Source organism: Poecilia formosa, unplaced genomic scaffold (assembly GCF_000485575.1).
Source record: "Poecilia formosa unplaced genomic scaffold, Poecilia_formosa-5.1.2 Scaffold34, whole genome shotgun sequence".
Taxonomy (NCBI): Eukaryota; Metazoa; Chordata; class Actinopteri; order Cyprinodontiformes; family Poeciliidae; genus Poecilia; species Poecilia formosa.
In genome coordinates, this window is record NW_006799973.1 from 337,544 (window position 1) to 358,377 (window position 20,834).

General features: G+C 38.8%; 2 protein-coding genes across 2 annotated transcripts; both read left to right on the forward strand.

Annotated features, from left to right (window-relative positions):
• Nucleotides 1–790: 790 nt before the first annotated feature.
• LOC103136816 (60S ribosomal protein L18-like) lies at nt 791–4,463 on the forward strand. Its single transcript, XM_016670527.1, has 4 exons — nt 791–918; nt 1,032–1,155; nt 2,301–2,370; nt 4,328–4,463. Exons 1-4 carry the CDS (start codon nt 829–831, stop codon nt 4,401–4,403), a joined length of 360 nt encoding a protein of 119 aa, XP_016526013.1. The 5' UTR covers nt 791–828; the 3' UTR covers nt 4,404–4,463.
• A 143-nt stretch (nt 4,464–4,606) lies between these two features.
• Nucleotides 4,607–19,360, forward strand: LOC103136636 (sphingosine kinase 2-like). The gene is made up of 8 exons (XM_007549974.2): nt 4,607–4,782; nt 7,260–8,757; nt 12,107–12,256; nt 12,337–12,431; nt 12,521–12,636; nt 13,396–13,599; nt 14,506–16,108; nt 16,396–19,360. The coding sequence occupies exons 2-8, from the start codon at nt 8,292–8,294 to the stop codon at nt 16,456–16,458; spliced, it is 2,697 nt and encodes an 898-aa protein (XP_007550036.1). The 5' UTR covers nt 4,607–4,782; nt 7,260–8,291; the 3' UTR covers nt 16,459–19,360.
• Nucleotides 19,361–20,834: the final 1,474 nt, after the last annotated feature.

Sequence of the window (20,834 nt, forward strand, 5' to 3'; positions counted from 1 at the left end):
TACACTCAAACTTAACATTTTTAAAGGCCTTTCGGCATGTGATGTTTGTTGTAAAGAACACCCAGATTGTCCCAGGTTGCCTTCTTTTTGTTAAAGGTTTTTTTAACAAGTGGCTGTCATTTAACAAGAAGAAAAAACTCATTTTATTAAGGGGATCATTAACATTTTTAATGTAGGGTTCAGGTGGTTATGAGTAGTCAATATCTTACCTGGAGCAACAGATATGTTGCATTGTTTTGGTTTGATGAAGCATTATTTTCAAGCTGATGCAAGTTTAAAAACAAAGATTTTTTTATTGTGTAAAGAAAAACAACTTCAATTGTCAAAATGTCTTAGTGGTTCATGCAAGGAGTTTTTAATAACTTGCATCAATTAAATGCTTGCTTAAAAGTCCTACACTTTTCTGTTCTGATGTTGGTGTTCATCTGAAACAAAGCTGAACAACTGAAGCATGTCAGAAGGTTAGAAAAAAAAACTATGATAGAAAACTAAGGCAACAGTAAAATAGTCAAAAACCATTTAATCTGATTTGCTGTAATGTTATGTGGGGCTTTGGGGGCTTTTCATGCCAAAATTTGAAAGGTTTTGAACATAAAATTTATGGTTTTGGTGCTTAATATTTAGTGACATTAAAAAAAGAAATTGAAAGAGATGTTGACATCTTAATTTATAATTTACGGAAGAAAAATGGTCAACCATAATAAGGCTGAAATCCTTTTCTCCCATTCATATCTATAGGTATATTTTCTACATGTCTCTTCCTCGGTTTGAAATATGTCCTCATCAGTTTTCCGCTCTGCCTGTTTTGTCTTTAATTAGATCCGTAAGATGAAGATGCCCGGTCGTGATAACAAAGTCGCGGTTGTCGTGGGAACAGTCACTGATGACATCAGGATTCAGGATATCCCCAAGCTCAAGGTAAGTGATCTTACTAAATCTACATTTTCCTTCAAAGTATTTGATCTTATAAAGATTTAGATAATGTTCCTTCAGCATTGTGACCCTCTGAAGTTCTGCGTTTTATTCTGTAGATCTGCGCTCTCAAGGTTACCGACCGCGCCCGCCGCAGGATCGTGAAGGCCGGAGGTCAGGTGATGACATTTGACCAGCTGGCTTTGAGTTCTCCCAAAGGACATGGGACAGTGCTGCTGTCAGGTACCTGAACTTCTCCTGTTTCCTCCTACAGTCTGCCAGTTTAATCTGAGAAAGTAGAATCATTAATAAACTCTATTATATAAGAACTCTGAATCAGAACAAAGTCTCTGGATTTATAATCTTCACCAAGCAATAACGAAATGACACCATGCAAAAATAGATAAAAAATAGTTTTGGTCTTGTTTGAAATCTTGGCACCAGGTAGCCACATTATATTTTTAATTGTTTTTGATAAATTACTCATTATGTCAGACTTTCTGTTTGATTGAGGATTTAATTTGCTCATCATTTTTGAAAGAAAGATTATGGACAAACTTTGATTTTGCCAGTCTTTCTCTTGTCTTCCATTTTCATTTGGACAAACCTTAATAATGCCCAATAAAGTATAGTTTTTACTTTTATTCTTATATGCTTAACTTTGCTGAATCAGATTTTAATTTTAGCATTTTATCCCTTTACATGTTGTCTCTAGGCAGCTTCAAAGTTAGTTCGATCTGGTGTGTTTTTCTCAATCTGAGTCCAAAATGTTGTAATTAAAAGCAATAAATCTATTTTGGGGGATTTTCCTAGCAAAATAAATGTCAAAAAAGGAAATGTCTTTAAAAAATGCATTTAGTTCAAGATAACCCATTCCTTATCTGATATTTTAAGGAGTTATAGATCTATAAACAGTAGATCTAGGCTCTAGATCTACTGTTTAACGTAGTTAAACTTGTTTTGTGAAACTTGTAGATGAGACATGTCTGCTGTTACAAGTTCAGTGCTAATACTTGGTACTTAAATATCCAGAATGATCTAAAAGTGCAGAAAAATATGGAAAGTTTGGCCTTTTTAAACGAAAAATGTGTAGAAATCTTATTTATTCTTTTCATTTTGAAACAATCTCTAGTCACTTTTAGGAGCCTGACAACATGAATGATTGCAAATGGTTCTTTTAATCAAGCCTTTAAGAGTTTTATTTCCCAGTCGAAATGAATCAAAGCTCCTTGTTGTCCCCGACATTTCTTCTCTGCTGCTGTAGCGTTTCCAGATGTGTGCTATAAATGTGGATTATTATCTGTACTAATGTAGAGATCTAAAATTGATGATGTTGTCAGAGATTTTACTGTCTGTATCTGATGTTACATTCATCTTTTCCTTTTCAGGGCCCCGTAAAGGCAGAGAGGTGTACAGGCACTTTGGAAAAGCTCCTGGAACCCCTCACAGCCACACCAAGTACGTCTGCACCCAACATGAAACCAACACAGCATCACATGGTTAAACACAGGAGCCCTGTTAGTTTATTAACCAACATTGGTTCCTTTTAAGTCAAATATTTTGACTACAAATTGATAAAACTACAAAATTCAAAACGTACTGGGTCATCAAAACAGCTTAGATTTGAGCTATTTCCATCTGATAAAAGTAAATGCATTACATCATGGTGTACTTAGTTTCTTACTTTCCCACATTGTTTCCACTTAAAAGCGGAAACCACACAGTTTACTTTGATACTTTTAATGTGCTGTGATTGTAGAGAAGCATTTGCTAAAAAATGCTAAACTTAATGCACCTTGAATTGAGGGCTTTTACAATCTGATCCTTTTGACATTTTTTCTAAATTTACTTAAATTGTCTTCAGTCGAATGTTGAAACTTTTGGAGTTTGTCTTTTTGCTGCTTTCAAACATCTTTATTTCACAAAAGTGCCTCTAAAGTGTAACGTTTATCTTATTTTAACAATAAAATTGTAGTTATTTTGAACATTTGATTAACATGAAATTGTGTTGGACTTATGAAGCAGAGAAAAAGTTCTGACGATTTTTGCTCTTTTAAAATCTCTCCAGTTTTAATCGTTTTTGTACCACAAACGTTTCAGGTGTAAAATGAAGCTGCCTCTAGGCCTGTCACAAAAAAAAAATTTGCTGGACAATAAATTGTCCCAAAACTTATTGCGACAAACGATAACATTGTTTTGAGAACATTTTCAAGTAATATATCAGTAATAACAGCATACAAATGCAAGAACACTTTCTGAAAGCTCAATAAACTTTAAATTCTCATGAACTTTTAACCACTGGAACTGTAAGATATTTGGAATATCCAAAATAAAGAAAGCAACAGATACAACAAAATAAATGATGAAGTTTCTGTAAACAAACTTATCTTTCCAAAAAAAAAAGGAGGGGGGGATAGTTGAGACCAAAACACCAGACTGCTGACTAATCATCCAGATTTTGGTAAACGGAGAGAAAAAAGAGAAACGCTAAATCAAGCAAATGAAAATTATTGAATTTCTTTTCATTTATCATGTGATGAGTTGATTTATTGTCTATTGTGACGGCCCTAGCTGCGACTTATTAAATTTTCTCCCGCTTTGAAAACTTATAATAATTTTCTACATTTTAGTAATTCATTCTTAGATTGCTGGTGAATGTGGTTCTGCATCTAATTCATATTACTCAGCAGGAAGTCGATCATATGCATTTCAGATTGATCACAGGTTATAATCTATGTTTCCTAAGAATGTTGAAATGCTAGAAATGGGGTGTAATGCAAAATTTATCAAGAATAATTAATTACCAAGAAGAAATAAAGTGAAGTACAGTAATAGGGTAGTTATTTTGGTTTACAGAGGATCCTAATTTGTCATATTTTTAGTCAGCTGACCAACACAAAACAGGAATGGGAATAATAGAAAGTAGAAATCAAATTAAACTGAGATATTTTCTAAAGTGTAATGATTTGAAATGTTTTCTTTACTGGTATAAAGTGGAAGGGATGTCATGATAACAGGTGGATGTGAAGAGAATCTAATCCACATCACCACACTGAGATACAGTGTTTTAGAGGGAAGGGGACCACAACCAATAACTGAAATCCATGAATACTTGAAACTACCCCCTCTAAAAGTGATTTTAACAGTCTGTTTTAATACTTCATATCCCAAATATATCTTTATTTATTAATGCAAACTGTATTAGTACTACAGCAGAAGCTAGTTGCAAGTTACAGCCAGTCGTCTCCAAGGAAAATTATTGGTATTTTACCTTTCCAAGCTCCACAAATGGACTAATATTTCAAGATTAATTCCAGAGAAAAATACATGAATAGATGGTTTCACTGTACTGGTTTACAGGAACAAAGATTGAGATTTTGATTTGTCCTAATTTCTATTCTCTTCTCCTCTCCAGGCCCTACGTCCGCTCCAAGGGCAGGAAGTTCGAGAGAGCCCGCGGTCGCAGATCCAGCCGTGCTTACAAGAACTAGTCTCGTTTTTGTTTTTCATGCAGTCTGACAAATAAAAAGATGATTGGCTGTCCAAAAACACAATGTCTGCGTTTTATTGAACCTCTCAAGAATGGGTTGATGAAAGCGGATGAATAAACCTCCCATAATGCACCGCGCTGCGGGCTTTTAATTGCACCGGGACTGTCTTTTGATGAGCATTCATCAGTTGCCTGATAACAAATGACTGGAACCGGAAGTGGTGGTCTGCTGATGATTGGAGAATGTCGGTGGGTGTTTCAGTGTTTTCCTTGCCGTCATTGGGTTTCCTCTCCGCCGCTCAGACCTGCTGCTGCCTCGGCTCCAGACACTTCCTGCTCCGACTCAGTTTTCGCAGTCCTGGAGAGGGGGACAGGATGAGGTAATTTGTACTTTGTTTCAGCGCTGCTTTGTGTTCTGCTGGGCTTGAATTACCATTTATAAGGTCCAAATTTGAATCTTAACTTTTATTTCTTTACCGCTACTTTGAATAATAAATCACAGCGGTCTGTAGCTAACACGCTAGTTTTGTGTACATCTTATCTAACAATGTGACTTGAACAATTAAGTAGGACTCTAAAGCTAGCAATAATGTATATCGATACATTTTTTAAAGGGAACAAAAGGCAAGTGTAAGTTAAACTTAAGCTGGATATGAAGTAGAAAACTGTTAGCTTCAGCTAACTGACAACAGTTCGAACTAGCTAACATTAAACTGAGGGGCGCAACTTTCATTGGCCTCTGGGTTAATTGACTCTCTTGTAGTTTAAAACTCTTTTCAAACACAGTTTTGGGTTTGTTTTTGAATAGTATTTTAATAACTGTTTTCGTGCCGCAGTTGAAGAAATTCTGATTAAGTTAGCTGGCTAACTGACGGATTGCTGCTAGCTTGGTTAGGTGGTCAGCATCGATCAAAGTTTCCATGTAAAGCCAACGATAACCAGACTGCCGGCCAGGGCTTTAAAATGTGTCTTTAAACTGCGTAATTACACCCTAAATTGATGAATACCTCCGTGTATTCAGGAAATGAACCAAACTGTTTTTTTCTTTACCGTTATTTCTACAACCTCTTTGTGTGGGGGGGGACAAATTTAGCCTCCTTGTTATTATTTCTGTGTCCCCGCCCTGCACTTCAAGGACGTAAGATGCAACAATGGGCATCAGTGAGGTGCATTTCTGCGTGTTTAATCAGAGCAGGACACTGGCCAACTGTTGGTTTGTCTGCATTACAGCTCGAACAATGTTTCCACACTGTTCTTGCATTTGGATAGAGCTGCGACCAGGTTCATATCTATCTGAGATTGAACATTTACTAAGCCAGTTGTTCTGTTGCATTGCATACTAAATATGACATTTTACCTAGAATACATGGCTTTGAAAAAGTTTTAATACATCTTTAACACTGACTGGAACTGAAAAGGTGTTTAATCTAGTTTATGTGGTGGACTATCAGAGAAATGCATAATTGTGAAAATATTTTTGCGGTTCTAAATAATTCCCTTCAGAAGTAAATAGATTATATCTTTAAACAACAAAAACACAAAATCTTACCAAAATATTTTTAGTCTAGTTTCTAGTGCTAATATATAAACTAATACAAAACTAATTTGCAAGTAAATCTTCAGCAAAATGTTGATGGAAAAAGTAGATTATTTCACTTGTAAAAATACATTTTTCCCTCGTTGTAAGTGAAATAGTCTGCCAATGTAGCTATTTTTTTTCATCAATGTTAATTATTTACTCAAAACAAGCTCCTATATCTTGCTGAACAATTACTTGTAAGTTATTTTTTGTCTTTTTTCAAGTATACTAAGATATTTGCTTTAGAAACTAGATCAAAAAATACTAGGTAATATTTTTGCAGTGCATTAAATTTAATCTTCTTTATTTAAGTTCAGCTGTTCTGTGAATGTGTTTGATGTGAAGGGAAGTGGTCAGCTAAGTCCAAAACTGAACATGTTGGGCATTTGTGGTTAAAAAATACAGCACAGTACCCTGAGTACTGTGCTGTACTCAGCATTAAAACAATAAAACACGGTGGTGGTAGCAGCATGCTGCGGCAGACACATTCATTCTGCAGGGACAGAGAAGCTGGTCAGAGTTGATCGGACAAAACAATTCAAGTATTTATAGGTCATTCCCGGAAGCAAACCTCCTAATCTGTGAAAGATTTGATACCAGGAGGAATGAAACCTGTGTTGAAGTTGTTCTTTTAAGTGGTTTATTATGATAAACAAGGTAAAAAAAAAAAAAGCCTCAATTCTAATTGTGTGTCTAAATTGGTAGTTCTGAATCAAGTCAGTGTGTGCATCATCATAAAATTGTATTTGTTGGCCGATAATGTTTTGCGTCATGAATTTGAACTGGCCGTGATAAAGTCGCGGTTGTCGTGGGAACTGAATTGAGGGAACATGTTGGGGACATTGTGATCACGTAAAAGCAAGACAGCTCAGCAGTTCAAGATCCACATTGTGACAGAGGGCACTTTTGTCCCACAGTCCTGAGGATTGAAACTCCTGAGTATGTAAATGCTTGCAAGCTGCGGTCATTGGCATGCAACTATTTCATGCACAGTAATGTGGCGTCTCAGCAAGGCGGTTTAAGGATGTGTGACTGTGAGTCAGTAGCAGCCCAGACGCACCTAAGTTCAAGAAGCGTGGCAGATCTATATTGCTTCACTGTGAAAATAATCTCTCCTGCTTATTGCAGTGATTGTTGCTAAAACTGAGATCTAAAAATACATTTTTCTATAGTAATGAGCAATATTTTTTTTACTCAACTCCTTACAGGGTCACATTGTAGATTTCTGACTTTCCGATATTGACATCAACACTTAACGTTGCTTTTCTTTTCCTACAGGAGCAGAGATGTTTGGGAGGGAACGTGACTCCAGGGGCTTTACTTAAGGACATTAAGATGGCATGAACTAAGGACTCACCTGGAACTGATTCCTTTGTGCATTTGCTTTGTTCCTCTTTTTTTTTTGTTTTTCTTTTGCTTATTCCCTGTGTTTGTTTTTTGTCAGATGTCATTCGGAGGAGTGTTTTCTACGACGACTCTTTAATTTATCACACTACCGTCCTGAAAGCGTGATTTTTGTCACTCCTCCTGCTTGTGTCGTATATAATCTCTGAGATTTCAGATAGCAATAGAAGTTTCAAAGGTCTCAGAAAAGCTGCACTAATCAGAAAAGCTGCACTCATCATATCTACGGGGCATTCGTCACGCTGCAGGCTGCACTCGACATGCAACATACTTTAAGGAATCGCTGCACATTAGTTTAATGACCTCCTTTCACAGAAAAGGTGTGTTTTGCTTCTTGTCTTATTGATACTTTATTGATGTATGAGTTTCTTCTTTTTAGAGGTTCAGTTTTGTACCTTGGTGTGATTATTTAAAGATTACTGATTAATTAGCTGCTCTGCTGCCTTGTTTTGCTAAGACCAAAGGCAGCTTCAAACTGAAATGTAAACTTTTTTGTACTTATGCAATTTCTGACTGAGTTTCCCGTTCACGTGTTGAAGTTTTGCTTGTCCAGTTTTTAATTGGCAGGAAACTGTTGAAGCTGACATCTTTGATTAGATTTCATTGCTTTTTCCCCCTCATCTTCACTGGATTATTTCTTTTGAAAAATTACTCTTTATACTGGAAGAAGTTTGCTTTTTAAATGAGGACCCAGTCAGAAGATTTTGTTGGTTTTTCGTTTTGTTTTTGTTGTTGCCTGCATGAAGAATAATTTTGAAGTGATTTCAGGGATGAAGTTCTTTTCCGACACATTTTAATTTTTCTTGCACATCTTGAAGAACTGACAGCTCTTTGAGCTTCTGGATCCAGAAGCTCGTACTGTTTGCTTCGTCAGACTGGCAGACGTCGTCCGATCCAAAAGTGAGGATGCGCTCCCCAGATTCCTCCTCGCCTTCTCCAGAAGAAGCCCTCCTTCACGGACAGTTTGCCAGCTGGGAATCTGGCAGTAGCTGCGGCAGCAGCTGCAGCTGCCCAGAGAGCCCTGGAAGCTCAGGAGGGCTTTCCCCCACCACCTCACCACCTCTGAGTCCGACATCCAACTATGCCTTGACCCTCACCCACACCCACATTCACATCCAGCGTCTCTCATCGCGGCCTGGGAAGGAAGCCCGTCTCCTGCTGCCTCTGTCTGAGCTGGTGGGGTGCAGCTGTCCTCGCTCTCCTGCGCCGCCACTGCTCGTGCTGTACTGGTATCCGCCAGGGAAGCGGAGGAAGGGGGTGTCCAGGCGCAGGCAGGTGAAGGCGTACCTGGCAGAAAGCCGGCCTGAAGCTGAGAGGTGGTCGGCCGCTATTCAGTGTTTGCTCAGAGAAGTGCCCGTTACAGCTAACACAGGTGAGCATCTCTTTCACCTGAAAAGCCTTTTTGTCCAGACAGAATCACAGATCATCTGTATCAAAGCAGTCATTAATATTCACTCATGTTAAAAAATTAGATTTTCAGATCTGAAAACAATATTTATAATCAGTCTGGCTGTACAATGCTGGTTTTCACAAACCTACCTGGTAGATTGATAGATTAACACTACATCACTTCAAGTTTTATCATTTTCTATGGGATTTCTGCAAAATTATCCTTTGGGACGATTCAAATTATTATTATTATTTTTAAAAAGAGAGAATTTATGAAGCTTGCTCTTGGTTTTAGCTCATATGTCACCTTAATGGCCTAAGTCAAACTGTTTCCTTCTAAAAGATGTTTCAACAAACAAAAATACTTTTGGGAAAACAATGACTTAGGACATTATTTCAGGAAGGGGGCAATATTTTAACAGCTTATATAATTGAGTGAAATTTAATTAATGTATTGTATTGTTGCTGTTTGTATTTTTTTTATCAGAACAGGTCTACATAAATAAAAGTCAAATAAAAATGAAAAAAAAAATGCATACAAAGATATATTTAGATAGTATTGAAGTGGTTCTGTAAAATAAGTAACTATGTATTTGACATTTTCTATCTGCATTTGTGACAGAAGAAGAATTCATGAAAAATGAAAAAGTGTTCAGTAGCAAAGCTGCTGGTAGAAATTGCGATGATATTACAGATTACAATCCACGTTTTCCTGAATTCGTTCGTCTTTATGCTGTTGTATAACATCTTCTCTCAATCCACTTAATGAGCTTTAGTGTCGACATCACATTGATCCCAGCGGCCAAATAGATGAAATGCAGACTTGAAATTTACTACTTTACTAAATAGTAAATGAACAGTTTTTTGCGAGTGTGATGCTAATTTGTTATATTGTGTTGCTCTACTGGAAGATAACATTAATTTAGTATCCGTCACAGTAAGAACAGTGATGGTTATAGCAGGTGGAAGACAGTTTTAGGTCGACTGGAGCGTCTCAGTAAAGAACAACATCATCTGCAGAAAGATGCAATTCAGCTGCTGGTTTTTCCCAATGATTTTAATACAAATCTCGTGAAAAAACGTGTTCTGTTTTATAGCTTTGAGCGACCCTATAAAAATGTTATTTCTTTGTAAAGTATTCACTGTTAGATGTTTCGGCTCACTGGGTCTTTAAGCTTGACAACAGAGGATCTTTCCTTTGTGTCCATTTAGAGACTTTGATTGTTTTTAACCGATTGCGTTGAAGGGCATTTAAAGAATGCTTGTTCTGCGCCTTTGCTTGTTGTGACCTTTATGTTTGGCTCCAGGAATTGGTCTGAAACTCCACATTTTGTTGTTTTGTTTGCTTTCATTTATGCCTCCCTTTGTAGACTCTTGCTAATTATAGCTGAATGTCACGGTGGCCCTGGGTCTTCCTGCATGTGCAGCCAACTCATTCTGTCTGGAAAGTTTTTATTCTTCACAGCTTTCAAAGGCTGCACAATACCTAAACACTTCAATAAGTAAACTTTGACGTTTATCAAACTGTTCACCCTCTCTTTCGTCTGTTCTGCACTCACATGAGTCTACATATTCATAATAAATACAAAGTTTCACCCAGAAAACTTGCTAAGCCTGGTAGTCGGGCTGCTCTGCAGTCCATTCGTCCAGCCGCCTGCCGTGTTTTTGAGTTAAAAAATGATTAAAGTTGTCAGGAAATTGGAAAATATCACTTGATGATTATGTGTTATTGAAAGACTGAAAAATTAATATCTGAACACCAACTATAAAGTCTTTTAAAAAATGCAAACATTTAAAAAAAAAAACTTAAATAAGCAATGCTAAGCCTGGTGGGGGCACAAGTAAAGCCTGGTGGCCAGCCAGGCTTACAAAACAGTGGAGGAAGCCCTGAAATATATAGACAGAGAAGGTAAAGGTGCTGCATCATGCCACTCCTTCCCTTCAACTAATAAGACTTGGTTATCAGAAGATAAGTGTTCAATGTTCAGTCTCCTTTTTGTCACTGTGGCCTCTGTTAACGTTCCTTATCTAGATGTTTTCTGTTGCTTATCTTGTTACATAACATGCAATTGAATTATTCTGCTACATTCCATCTTTGTTCTTGCTTTGGTATTAATTTAGGAATCAGCTTTTTCCCACTCTGAATGGTAGTATTGTTGGGCTTTAGTGATCACTGAGCTGCCCTTTAGTTGTTCACAGTTAACTATTTCTAGGAGAGAAATATTGTTTCTTTAAAATTATGACTTTTGTAAATTGCTGGAAAATATTATTGGAATTATATTGTGAACAGAGCAAGTGTTTCATTTCTAAGTCGTACAGTTTAAAGTATCTGAAAATCAGTTCATGGTGTTGGGTGGCAAATGATTGTCTTCACCTACACTTGCTTACTCTGCATTGCTTAGGTTCAACAAACTTTTATAAAACATTTCTCAGGGAGTTTGGTTCATATTAACATGATGGCATGATGTAACAGCTGAAACTTTGTCGGCTGCCCATTCATGATCCACCACATCCCAAAGTCGCTCAGTTGCACTGAGATCTGGTGACTGAAGTACAGTGAGTTCATTGTTGCATTCAAGAAACCCGTTGGGAATGATTTGACCTTAGAAGCAGCGATCAGACGATGGGTACACTGCAGTCATAAAGAGGAAAAGAAACAACACTCAGGTACTCCATGTTGTTTAAACAATGGTCAGGTTATGCTAAGGGAGCCAAAGTGTCTCAAGAAACAGAGAGCGTTGAGTTTCGGCCATCTGATTGGAGTGAAGTACACTGCCAGGTGAAATAAGAGAGGCTCAGTCTCAAAAGAGTCGACTAACTCTGAAACAAAAGCTCAGCTTGCGTTGGACGATGTGGGCTTAAAATTTTATCATGATATTGTACTATTGTGACAATGACAAAAGTGACAATTTGAACAATTTATCACCTTTTTTTTCTTTTTAGGTAACTGCATCTCTGTGACTGCATTCATTGCACCACAGCTGAAAAACGTACCTATTTAAAATGAGCTTCTTCAGGACACCGCTCACCTAAAGAAATGTGACTAACCTGTGCACATATATTCATATTTTTGAATGTACTCTTGTGGGAAAAAAACAGTGGAGAAAACAGTGAAAATACAATTTTAGTCAGTTCTTTTAACATCAGTTGAAATTTATTGAGACAACAAATGAAAATTTGCATTATTAGAAATATTTCACAATAAAGGATAAACAATCCGATAAAAGCCAGCGGTAGGAGTTAGGTCATGCTACAAATGTTGAGGATTTCTAGATGTCCTGAATAATTACTATTTGAAAATTTAACTTGGCATTTCTTCCTCTCATCATCAGAGTTTTCCAGAAGTCTGCTACCTCGTCCCAGGCGACTACTGTTATTGGTCAATCCGTTCAGCGGAAGAGGCCAGGCGATGCAGTGGTGTCAGGCCCACATCCTGCCAATGATTAGGGAGGCCAACATCAGCTACAACCTCATACAGACGGGTAACACAAGAAGCTGAAAACCGTAGCTGTGAGTAAGGATAATGCATGAATGTTAATTTATCTTCATTAATCTGTCCTAGAGCGAAGGAACCACGCGAGAGAGCTCGTCAGAGAGATATCGCTGCCAGAGTGGGACGGCATCATCATTGTTTCTGGAGACGGTCTTATGCATGAGGTGAGGTTCTGATGAAAACATTGATGTGCAGGTAAAGTTTTATGTCTCCTGAAGTTTTTTATATATATATATATCCTGTGGATCTGTAGGTGATCAATGGACTGATGGAGCGTCCAGACTGGGAACAAGCAATAAAGACACCTCTTGGCATTCTGCCCTGCGGCTCTGGGAATGCACTGGCTGGCTCCATCAACCACTACGCAGGGTGAGGGGAGCAGTGACTGGTCAGGCGTCATCAACCCATTTCTATCTGTCATCAACGTAAAGCTGGACAACAAGTCAATAACAACATGCATCAAGATAGACAATATCTGATCAATACAAAGAGAGAGAGTACCCAATAATTTCACTGAACTTCGATTGAGAACCGCACTGCATTCTGGGAGATGTAGGCAGAGGGCAAAGCTTCAGCCGCTCACAATTAGCTGAGCAAGGTCACTCTTTGGTTACCTAGCAACAATTTGTTAAGTAGCCAGTGGTTACCTAGCAACAATTTGTTGAGTAGCTAGTGGTTACCTAGCAACAACCTGTTGAGTACCTTGCTTAGCAGCAGTTTCAGGTTTCATCTCTCATACCTACTTAGAAATAAACAACAGCGGCGCAAGGTTGAAAACTGGACTGAAAAAGGAAAAATCACGTCGCTGGTTTGGGAGTATTTCAGATATTTAAAACAAAAAACTAATTAATAATTATTGATATCGACTGAAATGAAACGCTGAAACTGTGAAATCTGCCCCAGGTCAACTTGCTATTAGCAGTTAAAAAAAGAGATGGAGCAACTGTGATTTTTTTTATATTTTTCAGATGCAACATTATTTAAAGTCAAATTTGTACTTTCTCCCTGCAAATCTGAAACAAATATTTTAAAATCACCATTTGAGTTTCCCAGTATGTCCTTTGTAAATTGAGACCATTTCTATCAGAGATGAGTTAGTTTTTTGTTTTTTTTACTTCCCTTCCTCAGGTATGACATGTGCCTTCGAGAGCCGCTCCTTTTAAACTGCTGCTTCTTGCTCTGTCGAGGCGGCATCCGACCCCTGGACCTGGTCTCTATAACAACAAGCCCTTCGCCCTCCAAAAACAGCCGTACTGCAGCACCCAGGAGACTGTTTTCCTTCCTTTCTGTCGCCTGGGGCTTTGTGTCTGATGTCGACATCGAAAGCGAAAGGTGTGCGTTTTATGTCAAAACTCAAGTTATTTGGTTGGTGCTGTTTTTTGCAAAAGTATCCGTGCTGTTGAATTCTTTTGACATTTTAAAACCACAAACTTCTTTGTATTTTCGGGGACTTTATGTGATAGGCTAGCAAAAGTAGTTATATCTTTATAAAATCCTTTTTACACATAAAAATCTTAAAAAATAAATAAAAAATGGTAAAGGGCACTTTTATTCACCCTCTTAGAGTTAATATTTTGTGGAAGCACCTTTCCCAACCATTTTTGCTCGTCTAGATGCTTTCACTCGTTTTTATTTGCATAACAGTTCAGACTCAGTCAGACTGGAGGGATAGATTATCTCAGCATCAATTTTCAGTTCTTACAACAGATTCCTGGTTCAGCTCTGGACTTTGACTGGGTCATTCCAACACATGAATATTCTTTGATCTAAACTGTTAAATTGTAGCTCAGACTACGATTAGGGCCGCCATCCTGGTGAAAAGGAAACCGCCGTCCCAGCCTCAACCTTGTAGCCCCCAACAGTCTCTCTTCCTGGATTGTCCTGTATTTAACTCCACCAATCTGAGACACTTCCTGTTTCTCTTCCACCGCCATCAGGAGTTTCAGGATGATGTGTACTTCCTCAGACTCTACCTCAAGCTTCCCCAAAACCTTATCTGTCACCTGTCTGGATTTTATTTATGGGCACCAGAGTAAAAAGCGCTGAAAGGGGGCCAATGTGTAGGCCATGAGTTCAGATTTTTAGTTGAAAAGAAAGTATTTTTGTGTTTGTCTGATATATAAAATCCCGATTAGATGCATTAAATGTGTGGTTGAAAGCATGACCAAGTGTGGGAAGTTCTAGGACAATCAAACATCACAAGACAAAGTTTCATTTTAAACATTTTCTTTGTTCCAGGTATCGTGGTTTGGGCTCAGCTCGCTTCACTTTGGGCACTTTGGTGCGCATAGCTTCTCTTCGATCGTACAAGGGCCGTCTGTCCTACATGCCTCCCTCTGTAGTTGCCACGACTTCAAATGGGACACCTCCACCCAGGAGACCCCTCTCCCGCAGCATTACTGAAGGCCTGGATGGATTCTCCAAAACACCCATCCATCGCACTTGCTCCGACATGGGCATCAGTGAGCAGAGGAGCCTCCTGCGCAGAGGTGAGATGGAAAGAGAGGAGAGGCAGAGAGAGAGGACAAGGAGACGACAGAGGGGTAGAGGTAAAGGAACTGGTGTGGTGAGAGCGAGCAGTCTGGCAGAAGACAGAGAGAAGGAGGGGCAGATGGAGATGGAAGCTGAAGAGAAGTCCGGAAACTGTTCGGAGAAATCCGGAGCGAGTTCTGCATCAAATGAACGAGATGAATCCAATATGGGACGAGATGAAAGGCTGGCAGGGATAAGGGACGAAAGGGAAGACGAGGAAACATCAGAGCCAGACTCCTGTGAAATGTTGGAGGATGACGATGACAGGGACGAGGAAGGCAGTGGCGGTTCCCTGGAGGCGGACGGACTGTTGCGAGCCAGGGAGTTGGGAGAGAGCTACGGGGTGGACATGGGAAGAGAGGCACAGGAAGAGCCTGGAGATGACCTCTCTAGCCAGGACAGTCTTCAGAGCACCAGAGAGTTGGTGAGGAAGAACTCGGCTCCTTCGAGCCAGATAGCCGACTCTCTGCTGAGCCAGCCTCTCAGTCAAGAATCCAGCACAGATTCTGGGATTTCTTATGGCATGGAGGACATGGATCTGAACGACACATTATTCCAAAAACAGTCTTACTCTCTGGATGTGGCTCGGGAGCGATCTCTCACCATCTCTTCCCCTTTCCGTCACAATCCCTTCTCCTACAAGCAGAAAGTTCTGGACCAAAACCAAAACACGTCCCGTCCAAGGCCCCACTCACTCCTCCAGCACTCTAGCTCCAACTCCCTCCCTCCTAAAATGACTCCCCCCTCCTTTTCTCCCACACCGCCGTCTTCCCCTTCCACTTCCTCCCCACACTCATCATCCTACCTCGCCCCCCGTCCTAACACCCCTAACTCCACCTTGAACTCTCCCTCGTTCCAAATGCCGTCCTCGTCTTTTAACTTTGACCTTAACGAACCAGCAGGACTCCTAAGAAACCGTCCGTTTGTCTCGCTGCCTTTCGATGTGCCAAGGGACGACTTGTTACCGCCACTCGATCAGCCGCTCCCCACCAGAGATTGGGTCACCATTGAAGGGGACTTTGTCTTGGTCTTGGCCCTTTACCAGAGCCACCTTGGGGCTGACCTCCATGCTGCACCTCAGGCCAGGTTTGACGACGGCCTGATCCACCTGACCTTTGTCCGTGCCGGCATCTCCAGAGCCACGCTACTCAGACTGTTCTTTGCCATGGAAAAAGGAAACCACCACTCAGTCAACTCGCCGTACGTGAGCCATGTTTCCTGCAAGGCCTTCAGGCTGCAGCCGCTGTCTCCGCGGGGAACCCTCACTGTGGACGGGGAACTTGTGCCCTACGGGCCACTACAAGCGCAGGTTAGAAAGATCAGTAACAGCACCTGAACGTAACCGTACAGTATCTGTGATAAGCTTTGAAATTTTCCACATTTTGTCTTGTGAAGCCAAAGAGTTGAAGATGGACATGGGCTTTTATATAAATGATCACCAACATGGTGAATAATGGCAAAGTGGGAGGAATTTAGAAAAGATTAATGGAAATAACTTATCATTCTGGTTCAGGTTCTGATTAGTTTATGCTGTGTAATTTGTATTATATCTTTGTGTCAATAAGTTACTCATCAATTTTTTCTGGTCTTTCACAGGTTCATCCTTCCATGGCCCGCCTCATTGTTGGAGACACTGGAGTAAAGATTACCAGACTTTAATAAGGGATTATGGATCTTATATTCATATATACATACATACGTACATATATTGACATATCAATACTCTAATGAATTATCTCTGTCGCCCTTAAGCTCTCAGAGGGAGAAAGATAAAGTGGAGTGTTTGAGACACTAGCTTTGTTTGCAGGAAACACTTTCGTAGGGATTTAAAGGGATAACACACCGAGCCAAGCGTCATTGCAGAATGACTGCAGGGATTAATACTAAATTTCAAGAATTGTTTCTAAAAATGCGCTTAGTTGCACAAGTGTTGTATGATGTATAGTAAGAAGGGGAACTACACAGTCTTGGATAAGAAGAGGGAATACCAATACCAATTGAATGTTTTGTGGATTTTTTCGAGCAGACAGTGCATGTACATGTTGGTATGCATGCAGAGAAGCACTAACTGAATTTTGCCTTAGACTGAGAGAAATACGATTAATACCCAAGACAAAGATATTCTGGGGTTTTTTAAATACACGGAAATTATCCACAATTTCTTACCTGGACTCTTTCTTCCACCAGTGTTCAACTTTTAAAGGACAAAAACTTGTGTCCTTTAAATTAATGCCTTATCTACCATTTGCTCATTCTGTTATGTACGAAGCCTGAAACTTGTTAGAGGGAGAGTTTGGGATATTTTTTAAGGTGAGGTTTTGCTAGAAACGGTATAAACGGCTAATTTCCTACCTGCAGTAGACAATTCGCTTAATGTTTTTAATTTACATCAAATTTAGATGGTCTATAAGGCTAAAGCTAATAGCTAGTCCAATCGGAGTCCGTTTCAGAATGCTCTTCTATTTAATTCAAAAAGTTCAAATCAGAAAATTAAGTGTTTTTTTTACCTTTAAACTGTCGTCACCTTTGTTTTAGATTGTTATAATACAGAAATTCATAATTATTCACACAGGAAATTGAGGTTGGAGGTGGTGCGCTAGTAATTTATTCCTACTCCCAAAACATTTACAGCATTTCTGATCAGAGAAACTTTGTGAAATCAAAGGAAAATGGTTTTAAAAATATTATAGCGGTTTAATTGAACACAATTTATGGATTTTTACACCACTCAAATGTTATCAGGCAGTTATATTTACTGGAAACGCTTCTACATGTTTCATGCAGGAAGATTATTGAAGATTATTCCTGACTCAAATTATATTTGTAATTCTAGTTCTTTGTGCAAATAATTTACAAGTTCAAGCATGACAACAGTTTAAAGGTTCATGAAACGGCACATACAACACTGTGGCATTTAGCAATCAGAGATTTTAAGACAGTAGAAGTTCACAAGGCTACTCGTTAGTCTCAGCCTCCAGGCCTAACTAAACTGGATTTGTACAAAACGCAGATACCAGTTACCTACTGCAGATAAGATATTGACTGTTTATAAACTGCTTACATAACCTCATCTCAAATCCCTTTAACCTCTGTTCAACTGAAATATTACATCAGATGCATAAATTTAACACTAGTTATACATTTCCTTAGCTCCAGCTGCCTACTGTGATTCTCCAGAGTAACGTGACTGTACATCAAATCCTCTTGCTACAAGTAAATCAGTTTAAAGCAACATCAACAAAAAAAACCCTGATAATTTCTGGATTGAATGTTAATCGTCGCTGACATTTGCATTCTGCCTGCTTGTTTTTAGCCAGTGGATGCACGCTGCTGATGATGTCAGTGATGTTGGTTGTTGAAACATGTTGAACATAGCAATGCCTGAATAAAACTAGCTGATTTCTCACCGCTTCCAGACACTTTGATATAAAAACAATCACTGCCTTAGGCCTCAGCAGTCTGAGAAGAAATAGTTGAAAATGTAGTTAGATGGGATTCCTCGGTTATCTTGGATATGCTGCACAAAAACTGGAATTTAAGCAGCACAGATCAGTAGGACGCAAAGTAACTATTTAATGAATACTAACTGCCTAGTACAGAGATTGCGGACTGAATCGCATTGCTTTAATGAATTGTTGGAGTTTAAACACTCATAAGGTAATGAAAGGTACAACTGACTGTTTAAAAAGCCTTTTATAAGAGCCAGAGGAGACGACACTAAACTAAATCAAGGCTATATTGGTGGATCAAATGATTTAGCATGAGATGAGATAAAAAATACCAGCTTAAAGTTGAAGTAAACCAGCTGCAGAAACAGACTGTTAGATTACTGTCTGTTACTTTTCCATCTGAAACTTTCTGATAGTTATTTGAGCTGATAAAGTGAAAGTGAGTTTTTCTGAGCCTGAATTGTCTTACAGAGGTTAATTTTCTTACTGTAGAGCCTGCTGACTCGGTCTGAGCTGAAGATGAATCATTAGCATGTGCAATATATCAATCAGTTAGAAGATGTGCCAACTGCTTGGATCACCATCAGCATACTGTACTTTTTTAATCAATGCCTTTGTATAATAAGCCTGTAAATTACAGCTGTTGAGGATTTGCTCAACAGGTTTATCTTTCTGTCTTAGCCTTTTTTCCCCCTTTCAAATGCACAATTGAAGTAGTCCACCACGGTTTTTACACTGCTTTCACAGCTACAGAATGTGAGTACTACATTTTGAGTCTAAGCTTGTACTTTGACTAAATAGGAACTGATACACACAGTGTGAACAGAAATATGCCAAAATGTTTACTAATGTTGCAGAGCCTAGTTTTGATAGTTTACTTTCTTTGAGCAGCAGCTTTGTCTGTGGCCACAGCTGGGACCATGGCGTCTTCTAGACCAATCTGATGGGACAGTCCTGGACTGCAACTTCTGAGTGGATAAATGCCATTAAATCGTCTTTAGTGGGCTGCTTGTAATGAAATGGTAATATTACTAAATCAGTGGAAATGTATACATATACAGTGTACAGGTAATGGTTATAAATTGTTTCAAAAATAAATGTAACTTCATAAATTTGTCTGGTGTGACATAATTCATTATTCCTTCTAATATATGGGGCTGTTAATTTTATAAATGCTGCTTAAGTGGGAGCTAAACTGAATATTTTGGCTTGCATGCAAAATACTGTTTTAAGTAAAAATAAAAAAAAAACACTGCTCATTGTGCTTTGTATAAAACAGTGGTGGCAGCATCATGTTGTGGAGCTGCTTTTCTGCAGCAGAGAAAGAAACTGATCAGAGTTGATGGGGAGAATATATGGAGGTAAATATTGTTCAATCCTGGAAGAAAACTTGAGAAGCTGCAAAAAGATTTGAGACTGTTCAGCGGGACAATAAGACCAAATAGCAAGAGCTGCAAAGGAATGGAGGGCCAAGTCAAATACCATAAATCAACGTGTGTAAGCTAATGACTCAGATATTCAGGCTGATAAATAATTTTGGTCAAATCAGTGGGAAGATCAGATTACTTATTCATATGGTACAACAAAATCAGCAGGTGTGGCTATATTACTGAATAACTTTCCAGGGAAAATAATTCATACAAAACATGACAGTGATGGCCACTGGTCTTTTTCCGTATTACATATTGAGGACTCATTCACAATCCTAGGTAGCATTTATAGTTACTGTAACATTTCTAAAAATAAAGAGCTTCTTACAATTATTAAATGTCGAACAACTTAAACATTTTCTACTAAACATATTTTATTAGGTGGGGATGGGAATATGACTATGAATGTAAGAGCGTTTGATAGTGAATGTAAGAGAGAGTTTGATAGTGAGTGTGAGTTTGATAGTGAATGTGAGAGAGTTTGACTGTGAATGTGAGAGTTTGATAGTATGTGTAAGAGAGTTTGTAAGTTTAGACCTAAATCAAGAGGCCCATGATGGTTTGACGTTAGGCAGCAGATGTCCCACAGCTGATTGACTGAACCTGCCATGGGCAGAGGAACAAGACCATCCCAGATATGGTAGGTTGTTAGGTCGGCTACTGTTGAGAAAGATGGACAACAAAACAAAAGGAGATATTATGAATCACATCAGAATATGTAAATTATTTGGCAGATAGCGCTTAAATCAATATTTAAAATGCTTTTCTAAACAACAGTGTTGGAAGATGTCAGTGATTTTAGTGAAACTTAATATAGCACTGACAGGCAGCGGTGTATATGTTCTCCCAACTTTGGCTAAAGCTGCTGCTAGCTGGTTTACTCTCCGATCGGAGGCTGTTTATTATATACACAGTTAGAGAATGGTGGATTGACAATGAGTAATAACGACTAACACTTAAATGCTGTTGTTATTAACCTTACCTTTTAGTATATCCTTAAGATAATGAGTATCCGTGAATTTTTCAGTCAAGTTTCCCGAGGCAAAATCACACCAGAAGTAAACATACACCTCTTCGAGTTATGGCGGCCATTGTCTGACATCACTATAAAAAAGGGTCTCCAGAAAAACTTCCGGTTTAAAAGAAAACTTGCTGT